At 58.1% G+C, this 14,650-nt stretch overlaps 6 protein-coding genes across 6 annotated transcripts; 2 read left to right on the top strand and 4 right to left on the bottom strand.

Annotated features, from left to right (window-relative positions):
• Positions 1 to 294: 294 nt before the first annotated feature.
• On the top strand, positions 295 to 2,515 carry CcaverHIS019_0111270 (uncharacterized protein; the record flags this gene model as incomplete). Its single annotated transcript, XM_060596709.1, has 3 exons — positions 295 to 441; positions 473 to 867; positions 907 to 2,515. 3 exons carry the CDS (start codon positions 295 to 297, stop codon positions 2,513 to 2,515), a joined length of 2,151 nt encoding a protein of 716 aa, XP_060453675.1.
• A 447-nt stretch (positions 2,516 to 2,962) lies between these two features.
• Positions 2,963 to 4,146, bottom strand: STE4 (uncharacterized protein; the record flags this gene model as incomplete). The annotated part of the gene is made up of 4 exons (XM_060596708.1): positions 2,963 to 2,974; positions 3,009 to 3,321; positions 3,357 to 3,975; positions 4,035 to 4,146. 4 exons carry the CDS (start codon positions 4,144 to 4,146, stop codon positions 2,963 to 2,965), a joined length of 1,056 nt encoding a protein of 351 aa, XP_060453674.1.
• A 33-nt stretch (positions 4,147 to 4,179) lies between these two features.
• On the bottom strand, positions 4,180 to 6,930 carry CcaverHIS019_0111250 (uncharacterized protein; the record flags this gene model as incomplete). Its single annotated transcript, XM_060596707.1, has 5 exons — positions 4,180 to 4,225; positions 4,428 to 4,528; positions 4,996 to 5,147; positions 5,633 to 5,869; positions 6,882 to 6,930. 5 exons carry the CDS (start codon positions 6,928 to 6,930, stop codon positions 4,180 to 4,182), a joined length of 585 nt encoding a protein of 194 aa, XP_060453673.1.
• A 747-nt stretch (positions 6,931 to 7,677) lies between these two features.
• CcaverHIS019_0111240 (uncharacterized protein) lies at positions 7,678 to 8,883 on the bottom strand (the record flags this gene model as incomplete). The annotated part of the gene is made up of 4 exons (XM_060596706.1): positions 7,678 to 8,254; positions 8,536 to 8,581; positions 8,632 to 8,650; positions 8,806 to 8,883. The coding sequence occupies 4 exons, from the start codon at positions 8,881 to 8,883 to the stop codon at positions 7,678 to 7,680; spliced, it is 720 nt and encodes a 239-aa protein (XP_060453672.1).
• A 2,353-nt stretch (positions 8,884 to 11,236) lies between these two features.
• On the top strand, positions 11,237 to 12,292 carry GIS2 (uncharacterized protein; the record flags this gene model as incomplete). The annotated part of the gene is made up of 6 exons (XM_060596705.1): positions 11,237 to 11,286; positions 11,327 to 11,368; positions 11,416 to 11,426; positions 11,465 to 11,816; positions 12,070 to 12,171; positions 12,256 to 12,292. 6 exons carry the CDS (start codon positions 11,237 to 11,239, stop codon positions 12,290 to 12,292), a joined length of 594 nt encoding a protein of 197 aa, XP_060453671.1.
• Positions 12,293 to 13,002: 710 nt separating this feature from the next.
• CcaverHIS019_0111220 (uncharacterized protein) lies at positions 13,003 to 14,608 on the bottom strand (the record flags this gene model as incomplete). Its single annotated transcript, XM_060596704.1, has 8 exons — positions 13,003 to 13,638; positions 13,682 to 13,962; positions 14,123 to 14,149; positions 14,186 to 14,235; positions 14,283 to 14,423; positions 14,458 to 14,490; positions 14,521 to 14,547; positions 14,589 to 14,608. 8 exons carry the CDS (start codon positions 14,606 to 14,608, stop codon positions 13,003 to 13,005), a joined length of 1,215 nt encoding a protein of 404 aa, XP_060453670.1.
• Between the last annotated feature and the right edge of the window lie 42 nt (positions 14,609 to 14,650).

Here is a 14,650-nt window from a genome sequence, read left to right as displayed (position 1 = left end):
CTTGTTGTCGAGTGTAGTGTCAACTTGGCACGGTGGCGGTTGTGCAGACTTTCAAAATCTCCGGTGGAGGCGGGGTCGTCACGTGACTATTAGTGATTAGCCCGTGTTGTGAATGGATCAAATGGACGAAACCTAATGGGTGGGCGATGAGCCGCGGCAAACGGTTCGGTGTTGTTGATCAGTTCAACTCATAACCTAACACCGCACGACTCGGCCTTGACTCGTCATCTTCAGCCATGGCTCGTATATAATCATTTCTAGACGATAGTCCCCCCACCCTCCTCCCCATCCACCATGGGCAAGAACCAACGCAAGAAGGGGCCGCTTCGAAAAGAGCCAGCTCCTACTCCTTTGTCAGTTCCCGCACCGAGACAATGGCAGCCCTCCAAAGACTTGGCCTCGAAAGATATCGACCTGGGCGTCCTCGAGTCTGTCCTTCATGTACATGTTTATCTGGGTTAGCTGACAAAAGGTCGACTTTCCGCTCCTCGACAGCGCACTCATCAGCGCCATGGTCCAAGACTACGCGAATGACGGCATGTTGGCCGCGAACGAAGCCGTCCTCCGTGACCAACTTGCCGCGCTCGAAGCGCACGTCGTAGCCGACGCAGCAGACGAGGCGGACAACGATCCTGCGCCGAGCCAATCCCTCCCCTCCGAAACAGATAGTTTACCCGTCGACAAGCTCTCCGTCTCCCTATCGCGCACGTCGCGCTTCGCTCCATCGCAGGCGCCAACCCCCTCCGGTACCTCTTCCTTTCCCTCACTATCTTCTCACCCGTCGTCGGGGTCCGCGTCCCGCTCAATAACTGACGACGACGACCTTGAGTCGGAGAAGGACTTTCTCGCCGCCCTCTTCCCCTCCCTGTATGTCGATTTTGGATGTTTGGGACGAGCTGACATCAGGTTGGCCAAGGACATTGCCACTGCCCTCGCAGTCGAGCACTCACTCGAGGATGCAGTGGACCATCTCCTCTCGATTGAGGCGATACGCGAGTCGCAGCGTAGCTGGTCGTGGGGCGACAAATCACCAGAAGAAGTGGGCAAGTCGGAAGTCGTGATGCGGCGGGGCAGCTCGTCCTCTGGAAGAAGCGGAACAGGCACTGAGACACCTGTCTCTGCCTCTACACCCGTTCCAGCCACCAAGGTAAAGAAGAAGAAGAAGAAGAAGACCATACCTATAGTCGACACTCTGCAGCGAAGACCACAACAGCCGCGCAGCCCGATCGCCCGCCCCACCCCGTCCAATATCTGGGCAACGCTGTCCAGCGTGGCGGCATACTTATCGGACATTCTGCCGCATACCCACTGGCAGTGGTTCCAGACGTACCTCCACTCTCCAGACTACATGTCCGCATACGAGGCCGTCCTCGCGTCACTCAAGCAGCTCTCTCTCACCTCTGGAGTGCCGCCGTCGCCCGAGGTCGTCGACGTGCTTGAAGAAGTGTTTGGGCCCCAAGATGAACTGGTCTACTGTATCGGCGCGGCAGCCGGGGACACGGCCATCGCACTGGACCTCATGAACCTCCTCACCGACCTGCGTACATGGGACGACTACGAGGCGGCGAGTACTGAGCGCGACCCGTATCACGTCCTCGCTGGATTCACGTCACGCTCACGTCCGACGAGTGGCTCGAGTTCGCCTGCGCCTTCGCTTCCAGCCACTCCCAACCCCTCAACGCAATCAACACGCGCACTCAACGCTAACCGCCTCACTCGACCGCCTCCAAAAGAGACCAAGGAGAAGACAATAGCCGACCGCCCCATCCCGGGCTCGGCGGCCGTGTCAACAAACTTCCAGCCCATACACGAGGCCAACCAGCCCTCAAACTCGAACTTTGGCGGCCAAAGATCTCAGCCAAAACCCAACTCGGCCGTGAATGTTGCCTGGTCCGGGACGAGCAAGAAACGCGCAGCGTCGGCCAACGCCACAGTCACACCGGGCCCGCGAGGCCTGGGCACAGTGACGGTGCGTACGACGGAGAACGCTGCGCCTCCAAGCAAAGCGAACGGGAACGACAGTAGAGCGAATGGTTCTGCGAAAGCAGGGTCCCGCCCAAGCGCCGCGGCGAGCCACTTCACCCGCGCAGACGAGTGGGACGAGAAGCGGAAACACGCGGTGCACCGCGCAACGGCAGACTACAATGCCGCGCCGAAACACCTGCGCGGACAAGTTATCGGCGCGTATCGCCTCCAAGCGCGCGAGGCTGCCGCACAGGTACATGTTCACAGACTGGCAGGCGCCCGGGCCGTGCTGGACGAGCAGCGCTCCCACAGCCCTAACACTATCGATCTGCACCTTCGCACCGTTGCGGAGTCGACGACGCTCGCCCTCGAGGCTGTTGAAGCTTGGTATTCAGAGGGCGGGCGAGGGCACTTCCGCGTCATCACGGGTCAAGGCCGGCATTCTGTCGGACAGCGCGGCGTTATTGGTCCTGCAGTTGCTAATGCTCTCCGTGGGGCGGGGTGGCGCGTCGAGGTCCATCCCGGATATCTTACCGTCAAGGGACGGTGATCTAGTTTACACTGTTTTTTTGGCATGTTGCAATAGTAGGTGTATGCAATGTTTGTACTCTACGCCAAGTCTATGCCTTTGTAACTGTGCGGAAGGGCTTGTGGGGCTGTACGCACAGGTCTGCCATCCGACAAGGAGCAAAGATCTGCTGTCCGACTCGGCTAACCTCTGCACCGCATATACCAGTCACTTCCCATCGACTCCGCGCTGATCGACGTGTTGCATGAATTAGACGTAACTACCGATGCTATGCATCGCACGGGGTAGCATCGGCGTTTCTACACGAGATAAGAGAGGAACAGCATAAGCAAACCGTGGCATGGATAGGGCGTGGACGGCGGCGGCGGCCGTGGACCCGGCGCCGTGGGGTATAGGTGGCAGAGATGTTGGATATGCCACGAGCTCGCGGCGTTGTAAACCGCTGGCTGCAGCGCGATATTAATAGGCTTAAGCCCAGACCTGAGATCAGCACTCTCCAACGCGCGCCACGCACCTTGAGCAAGCTGTCCCATGAACCCGTGCAGAGGGCGATACCGTCGCCGCTCATGCCGAGACACGACACACGGTTGTCGTGGCCCGAGAGGACGCCGATGCGCTCGCCCTTGAGCGTGTCCCAGGCGTTGCAGTTGTAGTCGTCGTATCCAGCGAACAGGACGCGGCCCGAGATGGAGAAGGCGACCGACGTTATACCACAGAGGATGTTGTCATGCTGGTACGAATTGAGTTCGCGGTCCGCACGCAGGTCGAAGAGCTTGCATGTTGCGTCGTCCGAGCCGGTTGCGAACGCGTCACCGTTGGGGAAGAACCTGGGGTCAGCTCGTCGTCAAATGCTCAAGCTCACTGGACCGCGTTGATATCCGACTCGTGGCCGATGAACGTCTGGACGGCCTTGGGCTGGCGCACGTCCCAGACCTTTGCGCTCGCGTCGCAGGCACCCGAGACGAAAATGTTAGGGTTTGGTCCCAGAGAGACGCTCATGACGTCGCCAGTGTGGTCGGTGAACTCGCTAATGCGAGTGCCCTGCTCGACGTCCCAGAGCATGCAGGTCATGTCACCCGAGGCGGTGAGCATCTGTCGGTCGTTGATGAAACGCGTGCACGAGATGTAGCCCGTGTGGGCGATCAGCTCCTTGGCAACCCGCGGCTGAGTTCCAGGAGCGCCTACACCGCGAAGAGAGTAGACCGTGCAGATGTTGTCGAGACCACCGCAGGCAACAAGGTTACCGGATGGCGAGTAGCCACAGGTCATGACCCAACTCGAGCGGAGAGGAATAGCATGCACCTTGTTGGTGGTGTAGGCGTCCCAGATGATGAGTTTACCGTCTTGGGACGCCGAGACAAGGTGTCGCTTGTCGTGGGACCAGTGGAGCGCGTAGATCTTTGCCAAGTGGCCCTTGAGCGTGCGGCGGACCTTCATCGTAATACGAGGCAGGGGTGGGGTGTCATTGGCCATAGCGCGCACTGGGCGGGTGTCAGCCAAACGCGCACCCGTTATGCGTAACCCAACACCGCCAACCTACAGCTCGTGTCGGCCGTCTGGTCCTTTGCAGCGCGAATCTTGTCCTTCAGGGCGTCCCCCTCTCTCCGCGCCGTGGAGATCTTTTCTTGGATGTCTGAAGATTGAGCCGCCATCTTGATAATGTTTGTTCAGGCTATCGGAAGGGATTAATGGTCGCCAAGGAAGATGAATGGAGTACGTGGGTCGTCGAGGCTGCAGTGGTAGTCGACGATGGGAGTGAGGGCGTAGGTATGGAAAGAAGGTGGACGAAGGAGTGGTGTGGGAGGGGTGGGGGGAGGGAAGGAGGGAGGGACAAAGCGAGCGAGAGGACGATGACGGGGTCGGAAGCGACGACGAGGCACCCGAGGCGGCTGTCAGCAAGGACGATGTCGACGTTTGTTGGTATCGAGCGCACTAGGTCGAGAGGGAGAATAAAGAGGCACCACGAGGACGCCCTCTCTTGTCGAGGAAAGGTGTCAGGAAAGAGGCGGAGGTAGAATGCGAGGCCCCGAGATGCTACCGAGGAGTGGGTCAGCTTGAGCTAGCCAGGTGGAGGACGTGGGTGGATGATGGATCGGGTGGGATTGGGGGAGGGAGAGGGGAAGGGAAAAAGGTGAGTAGGTGAATGGACCGATGTAAACTGACACAAACGATGGATGGTGAGGACGAGGCAGTGTGCAGGACATAGAGGCTTGCAGAGCTTTGCCATGGATCAAACGACCCTTGAACACTGCGCGCGCCAAAGGCCGACGCCCAACACAACGTTGACGACCCAAGTTTGAGGGGTCCATCAGGCTCGAGGCTGGGCCTGAAACGCCATCTGCTGCCTCTCGTGTTGCCTCTTCTCGCGCTCCGCAAGCCCCTCTCTGCTCACGATGGTTCCTGGAGGTCCGTGCGGCGCCCAGCCTGGTCAAAGCGCCCAGGCCGCGCCGTCACGGGCCCTCCGCCACTTGCAAGCGAACTACGCATGAATCACGACTTACCAGCGAGGGATCTAGAACTGTGGGGAACCGTGATGAGGCGATGGATGGGCGAGTGCGAGCGCGTGCGCGATAAGATTCGTGCCAGAGGGAAGGTATGCGCAGCTGGTGTGCCACTATTTTGATGTTGTTGCGGATCGTTTGTAAATGGCGAGCTGCAGGGACAAAGTGTCGAGATGACAGGATAACAGGGGAAGAAGGCGACAGCGAGTGTCAGATGTAGTCAGGTCGGAGGTGCACGGGGTGCGGAAAGGGAAGGAGTGGCGGTAAAGACAACCGTGTATCGAGCGGGCGAGAGAAGTTGAGGATGAGTATGGGGGATGGCGGCGTATGGTAAACGGGAGAGGGCGAGGACGAGGACGAGGACGAGGACAAGTATGGACCGGGGCGTGTGAGCAGGGATCTGTCAGCAAAGACGATCACGGATAAAGCCTCCAAGGCCCTAGGTAGACGGATAGCTAGAGGCATGCAAGAGAGGCAGTTTGGCAACTTGGCAACTGGGATAGGTGCTCGCCCAAAAGTGTGGGCCGGCGCCACACCGTGTCAACCCTTCCCTCAACCACACGCCCCTGCATACACACCTGCCAAGTCTGGCTTGGTGTGCCAGAGCCGGAGCCGGAGCCGGTACGCTGGAACTCACGATGCAGGTATGCGTTGGAGGCAAATAGGGAGTGCGCCTTTGGGGCAGGTATAGGCGTCGTGCGCGGAGCCTCGTAGGTTGGGGATGAGAGAGAGATGGAGAGATTGAGGTAGTGTGGAGGAATGTGCTGTTTCGGTGGGCTAGGATCCAGGCCTGCGTTGGAAGCGGGTAGGGCAAAAGGGCTGAGGGCTGAACGGAGGCCAGTGCGCACGGGGGTTGAGGTGGTGACGCGGAAGTCTTGTGGTGTGGATGAGGCCCGTGCGCAAGGAGTAAAGGAGTAAAGGATGATGGGTTAAGAGGCAAATTGAGGAAGATGGAGCGTGGGAGGGAAGGTGGTGTTGAGAGGTGGATGGGGAATGAGAATGAGCCAGATGGTGAGGTGGGGAGCCGAGATACGAGTCTAGAGGCTAGGTGCCAGAGGGGCGTGGATAGAGTAGAGGATTAGGTGTATGTCGACTTGGATGGCAAGTGTGTTGACCTTGCTTGAGGCTTTAGGGGCTGAGGGAAAGAGAGGAATGGTCAAAGGGGACTGTGCGCCGCCGTAGCCTGTATTTACCCTCTTGACCCTCTTGTCCTTTGTGTGCGTTGACAAACTCGATTAGCAAGAGGGTATCGATCTGTGCTTGGACCTCGTCTCCTCGTCTAAAAAGGGTCGCTATCCCACTTATTGCTTGGCGGATCCGGGGGAGGGGGGGGGGGGGGGGAAGAAGGGCGTACTCGAGCCAGCCAGCGGCCGCCTTTGTCCGGAACGCTCGGACTACCTCTTCTCGCGTCCGCCGAGAGTAGAGGCGTCGGGTCGGGTGGGAGACCTATGAGGGAAGGAGGGGTTTTAGCGCCAGTGGGCAATGTAAGTTAGGTATAGTAAAGCGGGTTATAAGCAGTCTTAAGCGAAATCAAGATGAGGAAACCGGGCGGGCGCAACGCCTTGTGCCTGAAATACCATCCGTTCCCTCTATCAGCCTGCGCCTTGGTCAAGTGGAATGAGGGCACATTTAGGCGGTCTATCATGATCTATCAGCTTGAACAAATGCCCAAGTAGTACCTCAGATATCGTCGCTTGGCGCCGCCGCACCTTCGTGTTCTTAGGCTCTTGATCGCAGACTTGCCCCGTCACCTCACCGAACAATGAAATGCGGCGGAGGTGCGGTGGAGGTGCAGCCTTCCAAGGGGTTTGAGAGGTGGTGGGGAGAGGGTGAGGACTCGAGATTTGACCAGGGTGCAGCGTGGCGTCGAGAACAATGGAACACACGATACACGCCCTTTTGGAGGCTGAAGGATCGAAGGATGGACATAAGCATGAGCATGGGTATGGGCATGCGCAAGGGTAATCTGCGCATCGAGGGCCGAACCGGGTATGCAGTGTTGCTAAATATGAAGATATCAAGGGCGAGCATACAACAGAGCAAAACGTTGCTTGTACAAAAGCGTCGACTGGTGCAATATTAATACACTGTACACACCCCACGTCCCCATTCTTCCATATTTCATTGCCGGCCGCCACATGCGACGCAGTTTGCGCCTTGAGGCCTGCGTTCAGCTACCGCCAGAAGTTCGGTTGATAGCGCCTCAGGCGCAGATGCCACTGCTCGACCACGCCCGGCCTCGACCACGCCTTGTGATTGTCAACTAGACGCAGACTTACAGACGCCCAGAGCGCCTGGTACCGATTTAGAACATCATCATCAACAACATGCCAGGTGTTGCTGTATCAACAACGGTGATAGTGTCGTACGTTGTTTTGCTAGCCAAGAAGATGGTGGAGATGGACAGTCCAGGGAAGGTGACGACGTCCGGAACCTCAACTACGTCAGGCCGGGAGTTACGGGGTCAGCTGATTCTGGGGCATGTGGGATCTCAGGTCAGTTGTTGGAAACTAACCAAGTACGCATATCAGTCCTCTGCGATAACAAAAAACTTCATTCAACGAGTGTCACATATATAGATAACTATTAGGGGGACCAAGGACTCAAGCCGTCGGTGCTTTGGAAAAGAATGTTCGAACATGCCGGGACGATCCTGGTTCGGACAAAGCTCGGACGAAGCGCTTAGACGTAGGCCATGATGGCGGCCGCGACAGCGGCGGCACCAATGATGGGGACATTGGCGGCCAACGCATCCGCGTTGGACTGCGAGGTAGTCGCCGCCGGGGGGGTCGAGGCACTAGCCGCAGCCGAGCCGGATTGCGAAGCCGACCCCGACGGGACGGCGGCAGACGACGTCGGCTTAGCAGCGGAGCTGGGGCTGGCGGCTGGAGCCGAGGCGGAAGCCGCAGGGGTAGAAGCCGAAGCCGCCGGAGCCGAGGCCGAGGCCGAGTCACCCGCTGCGGGAGTCGAACCAGAGGCAGCCGGAGCCGAGCCAGAGTTGGTGGGTGCGCCGGACGCACCGGCCTCGGCACCAGCAGAGTCGGTGCCCGTGGCGGAGGCGCTCATGCAGGCAGTGTCCGAGCCAGCCTGGACGGTGATGGGCGACGAGAATTGGACATTGCCCGAGCCGTCACGGATCTGGAGCGAAACCTGAGTGTTGGGGGCGAGGTTGACGTTCCAGGTCATCGAGGTGTCGGTTGTGCTGTCCTTGAGCGTCATGATGGGAGCGGCCCCAGCCTGGCCGGCGGGGATAACCGTGCTGTTCGTTAGCGTCTGTTCGCGCCGATCCACCCTGTGTGGATGCTGGGTATGGCCTCGGTGATGGTCGGTGTGTGAACACAGCCCATGGACCGTGGACGATGGGCAAACTATCGTTGGCAAGACAACGTGCCTGCGGACCGGCCCGAAGGCCGATGGGAATGACGCCTGCCACCTCGGAAATCACATTCCAACTCCGGGCCCCAGCATCGCAGCCATCCACAACGGCAGCAGCCACCACACACAACACACGACACACGAGATATGGAGATTGTTACTTACATCCAGTAAGGGGGCGAGCCACCGCTCCACATGAGACGAGCGGGCTCTGGACCACGTCAGCGGTTGAACAAATCAATTATAGGTCAGGAAACTCACGGCACTGGACAACCGAGGCCTGCAGGTGTGCAAGTACCGCCCAGTAGTATACAAGAGTGGATGGGATGACGAGAGAGGTGGCAAAGACATGAGTGGTGGCGTAGGAAGGTCGAGGAAGGTGTTAAAGTCGCATCAGCTAGCGCTCTCTTGAGTGATGATGGCATGCAAACTCACCGGGGTCTCAATGCGAGGACCGTCCTGAGCCCAGACGGCGACGGCCATGAGGAGAGAGGTGAAGACAGAGGTGTACATTGTTTATGGGTTTGAATGTAACTGTGTGTGTGGTTGGTTGAAGTGGATGGAGTGGATGAAGAAGTGAGAGAAAAGAGAATGATGATGATGAATAGAGGGTATGATCGGTCGAGGTGGGCTGTCGCTTCTGAAAGAGAGGGCCACAGAGAGGGATTGGACACGGTTTGGACTAAGTTGGGCAAGGGGCGCGGGTACAGGTTGATCTCCCAGATGACCAGCGGCTGAGGGGCTAGCGGGTTGCTGCCGCCACGAGCTAATGCCAATGCCTTCTGTGGGGGTCGTATGGGTGGTTAGCCGTACATTGTACGCACATGGGTAGCACAGGTACTGACTACTGCGCAGCAGTATTGGGGGGAGCTGGCCCTATTACTGCGCGCGATTGACATTCTAGAGTAGTTGTGGGTGGGATGCGCAGGCCCAATACACCATTACCATTGCTCATTGCCCGCAGCCAGCTAGATAGCTGATGGCCGAGCGGAGATAATACAATATGATCCTAACTGTCCTTGAGTGCCAAGTCTAACTATGAACGTAACTACTCTTCGTTTGGACTAGCTTCTGGTGCACGTCCATTAGACAAACGTCACATTACGTCATTGACTACGATTGTTGTAGTTGCACAACTACAGAGGCTAAAGAGGGCTGGTATTGGTTGTATTGGATATGTTGGATAACTCTTTGGTCACTCTGGTCACTCTAGACACTTCCCCTGACTTTTATACCCTAGGTGGTCCCTAAATCCCTGTTAACCCTGAAGGCTAGAATCCTTGTTCCTTCATCCATGATCCATGAGGATATATTGAATGCCGCGATCTGCCGAACATGAGGACACTTGCGCAAATGTATTCGATTCCCCTTGTCCCTGTTCACATCCCACGTCCACATCTGGTTCCCCACTTTGGTTCAATCCATCTCAAATAGGGAAGCGGGGCGCGCGGCAGCGGTATCGGTCCAGGGGGTGGGTTGAAACGACGTGGGGGTGGTCGCCAGCTTGTGGCTCGTGGCATCTGGAAGCTGGTAGCTGGGAAAATATCTGGCAGCTGGAATGGTGGCGTGAGATTTTCTGTGGGAGACAGAGTGGGGCCTGGTCCAAGGGGACCCTGCTCCAGTTTCGTGCGTGCACATGAGGATACATGAGCGATTGATCACGAGCTTCAAGGCGGTGCAGGTACCTAGGGTGGACAATGTCTTGGCGCGAGAGATTGGAGCTGGAAGGAGCGAGAGCTGGAGCTGAGGTGAGAGCCACCTTGATCCCACGAGGGCTGTCTGGTGGCTAGGCACGTCGGAGAGAGAGGTTAGTGTCAAGAGGGTTTCATCAAAGTGAGATTGACATCAACGTCCCCGAGACGAGCAATTGACGGGCAATTGAAAAAAAAAAAACAAGCCTTGTCACGCTCACTATCCCTCTGACATGTCGTCAGCCCACGCGTCACGCTGCCTGGCCGGTTGCCGCCTGCCATGTCTGCCACTCTCTCATCTCCAACTTGCCACTCAAGACCGAGTTTGCAAGCCTGCAGGCTTGATAGCTCAACAGGATGACAGGACGCCAGGACGAGAGGACGACAGGGACTGGTTACATGCCGGCTCGGTTTTTCGTTCCCAGGCGCTGGGTTGGCCGATCGGAAGCACGGAAGCACGGAAGCACAGAAGCAGGGGCAACATGTCGGTCATCAGGGGCGATGGGACACGTGGTCGAAGAGACGCAAGGACGCGGTACGCGGTGTCTTTTCGATCTCCGCCTAATCAAGTTCCACGCGAGAATTGACGTGGTATATCAGCGACATGACATGAACCGGATGCACGGAATTCGGCCATGTCCGGCAACTACAACCGCCTAACGATGTGCCGTGCCGGCCCTTCTCAAAATCGAAGCACAGACACAGAGTACGCAAGAGAGAGAGAGAGACAGAGAGCAGAGTGAGAGGATGAGTGAGGAGAGAATGAGGCCCGAGACGGAGACGAACAATAGATACAGCTACTCACTAACCGTGCACCGGTCGTGAGCCCAGCAACACAACATACACCACCACCCGTCCCCATCCCCATCCCCATCCTAATACTTTGGCGCGATCCTCGGCTTACACCGGCTCTCGTGGCCGGTATCTCATCTCCCCATTAACCTTGACACATTTTTTCTTGCCCACATCACATTCATCTTCAAGGCGACACGTCGCGGAGGAAGTAGCAGTGGCCCAGTGAGACAGCGAGAAGCGAAGCGATAGCAATAGCGATAGAGGAAGACTGACGCGCGGGAAGACGATCAAGAGTGAGTGCGCTGCATGCCCGCAAGCCCAGCAACGCAAGGCAGGCCAAGCTCACGTGACCATCCCGGCAAACGTACCCGGGCGCAACAATGTTCTCGACGCTGATCTCAGTTAGCCTCTGCAACAACAACATAATGTTGTGCGTCGTTCACAGGTCACATGAGACATGCTTACACCAGCGCGACCGCCTCGATTCCCGGCTCCCGACAGGGGTGCTTCAAGTGAGTTCTGGCTACACCCTACATCACAAGGCTCTCGCTAACTTGAGATGCGGCAACTGTGCGTCGACCACCACCCACCGTCCCTTCTAACGCCAGTGGGCCACATCGCTGAGAACTGCCAGTCACCGTCGCGACTGTGCTACAACTGCCGCGAGGCCGGACATGAGAGCACAAACTGCCCCCATCCTCGCACGACGGACGGCAAGCAATGCTACGCTTGTGGAGGGGTGGGCCACGTCAAGGTTGACTGCCCGACTCTTCGGGGCGCCCTTGGGTTCGGGGGAAACGCAGGACACGGAGGACATGGCGTGTTCGGAAATTTCCAAAAGTGCTACCAGTGCGGACGGCCGGGACATATTGCGCGCATGTGCCCGTCGTCTCGCCGGGGAGCGTTTGGACCGCCCCGACCCCGCGTCGCCAACCCCGACGGCACGCCGGTCAAGTGCTAGTGAGTTAGGTTTGGGCCGCCGATCCCGATCCTGGCATACTTCGGCGACGGGATTGCTAGGGTCAGCCAAGCTGGGCAGGCTCTTGGCTTGACTCGTGATCCGAGGCCGAGTCCAACTCGCCTGTCGTATCTGCCCGCCGTTCCCTGACATCCTGAACTTTCGGCATATCTCTGACCAGTCTGGCTCGACTTTTCGGGCTGTCGGACCCCATATCCCGAGGATTCTGAGAATTATGATTCAGACTGACATCAGCCGGTGCAATGGCGACAACCACCTGGCACGCGACTGCCTCGCGCCCCGCGACGACTCTGCCAAAAAGTGCTACAAGTGCAGCGAGACGGGGCACATTGCGCGGTGAGTCATGCGACGCGGAGCGAGTTGCAGTGATGACATCGCCTCGCCCGCCTGATGATGCCACCATCTCCAAGCTGACGGCAGTGACTGTCCGACGAACCAGGTCCAAGTGGCGGAATAGTTGTATACCGGGCTTCGGCTGCATGAATTGGGTTTCTGGTACACGAGAGGTACAGCATGGGAAAGTGACGCAAGCAGCGACAACCAGGGGCAAACTACTCATGCTAACCGGCAGGCTTGGGGAAAATGGCCCGATGGCGTGAGGAAACAGTGGCTCTGGGCGATGCACTCCATGAAGCCGACACGGCGCTGGTGTCACTGCCGTCGAGATCTGAGATTCATGCAGGAGACTGCGCCGCGCCGTTGGTGGCGCTCGTCCAGCTCAAACGGGATGCCAACCCGAATCCCAACGACCGGGATTGTGGACGGAGTCGGAGTGAGGAGTGGAGAGGACGGAGAGGACGGAACGAACGCAGAGACATGGTGTTGTGCTTCAGACAGACAGATGAGCTGGCTGTCGTTATCACGAATATCTTGTTTAGAGCTGGGTGGATGTCGATGCCGGCGTAACGCGCGGAGAGTGTCAGGTGTACCCTTTGCCTTTGCGGTGCCCAATCCTTGAGCAGAGTGACTAGAAGAAGACACGCCCAATTGATGCATATCTATCCTAGTACACATCCGCTAAATCAATCTGAAATTACGCCTCTGTCTTGGACTTGCATTACTGTAGCCGGAGGTGATGCGAGGCGTCAGGGAAATGTATACAGAGATGTGAGTTAGACTGAAGTGGCTTCGTTAGACGAGTCGGGTCAAGCGTCCATTGCTGTGCATCTAGATACCCAGACGCGCTCGCACGACGTCGCCCAGCCGCGAATCCACCCGCCTTCCAATAAAGACGAGCTTTGGCTGCGCATCTCCACTCCCCACTGCCGGTTGGATGTCAAACAGGTCCGCGACGCCCTGGACTACCTTCTCCTCTCCATCCACGAGCATGAAGCCCTTGGTGCGGAGGATCTCGGGTGGTTCGCCGTCCCACGATACGGGCTTGCTGTCGACGAGCAACTTGCCGGCCCAGATGAACTCTTCGAGAAAGTCGTTGAGGGCGGCGAACTGCTCAGCCGAGAGGGGTGGAAGGGGGATGGTGGTGGTGGTGATCCCGTGCGAGTGGTGTCCGTGAGTGTGGGCGTGCCCTTTCGTGTGTGTGTGGCTGATGCAGTCGGAGCACTCCTCGATCGCTGTGGGGGCAGCAGCGTACGCGCGCAAGTTGAACAGCTTGTCGAGCCCGATCTGCGAGTGGTCTGTCCTGTACACCCTCAGAGTCGGGTTGATGGCAGCGACGGCGGCGGTCACCTCGTCCAGAATCTCCGGCGTGACCAGGTCAGTCTTGTTGAGGAGGATGACGTCGGCACAGGCAATTTGGCGCTGGCACTCGCTCGGCGACCCGTCGTCCCGCGCCTCGTCGATTTGCTGCCATCAGCCAGTCTCCTCCTTAGTTGCTGGCATAACCCACCTTGAGAACATTCCGCGAGTCGACGACACACACGACACTGTCGAGCTCGAGGTCGCCCATCTCCTCATTTGCCCAGAAGGACTTTGCGATTGGTGCCGGATCGGCCAAGCCCGTGAGCTCGACGACGACCCAGTCAACCTTCTCGCGCTGCGCGGCAACCATGTCCTCGATCGCCGCGATGCCAAGGTCCTTAAAGCTGCAGCACAGGCAGCCGTTGGGGAGTGCGAGCATACCGGCGGACGGGTCGTTGCCGTCGTCGTTGGAGAACTGGAGGGCTTTGGCTGGGGGTGAGTCTCGAGTCCCGAGCGCAGCGAGGGGCGAGGAAGAAAGCGGAGGATGGGGGATACGGGAAGGGAGGGAGTCTGATGGGAGGAGGAGCATTGAGAGAGGGTGGAGAGAGTGGCGTGGAGAGGAGGGAAGGTGACGAGAGATGATACGCACACTCGATGTCGGTCGTGTCGCCATAATCTGCCGTTAGCTCTGTAAAAATGGTAGCAAACGTACCATTCATGCACACGGCGATGCGATACCCATGATTCTCCGTCATGATATAGCTGCCGTCAGTTGGTAAGCTTGTCAGAGCCTTGCCTCCCGAACCCACTCTAGCAAAGTACTCTTCCCGGCCCCAAGGTACCCCGTCAACAGCGTAATCGGCACCTTATCGCGCACCATCTTCCGCACGGCAATGGGCGTGCGCGCCCGCCCTCGCGGCTCAGCGGCTGCCTCTCCGACATCCACAAGGCTGGGGTCAGCTCGGCCTTCCTTAGATGACGCACTCCGGGACATCATCTTCGTCGACGTCCACGAGTCTGGGTTAGCGTCGACAAATGACGACCTACTCTGGCACCTCGTCGACATCAATCAGTCTGGCGTCAGCTGCCGAATTGTATGCGTGCAGCGGACGTACTGTGGTACCTCGTCAGCCATGGTTGATTCAAGTAATGAGCAATGTCAACTTCAGGAGCGCTC

Source organism: Cutaneotrichosporon cavernicola (assembly GCF_030864355.1).
Source record: "Cutaneotrichosporon cavernicola HIS019 DNA, chromosome: 1".
Lineage (NCBI taxonomy): Eukaryota > Fungi > Basidiomycota > Tremellomycetes > Trichosporonales > Trichosporonaceae > Cutaneotrichosporon > Cutaneotrichosporon cavernicola.
The sequence above is the reverse complement of the archived record's forward strand: the minus strand, read 5'-3'. Positions and strand labels throughout refer to the sequence as shown.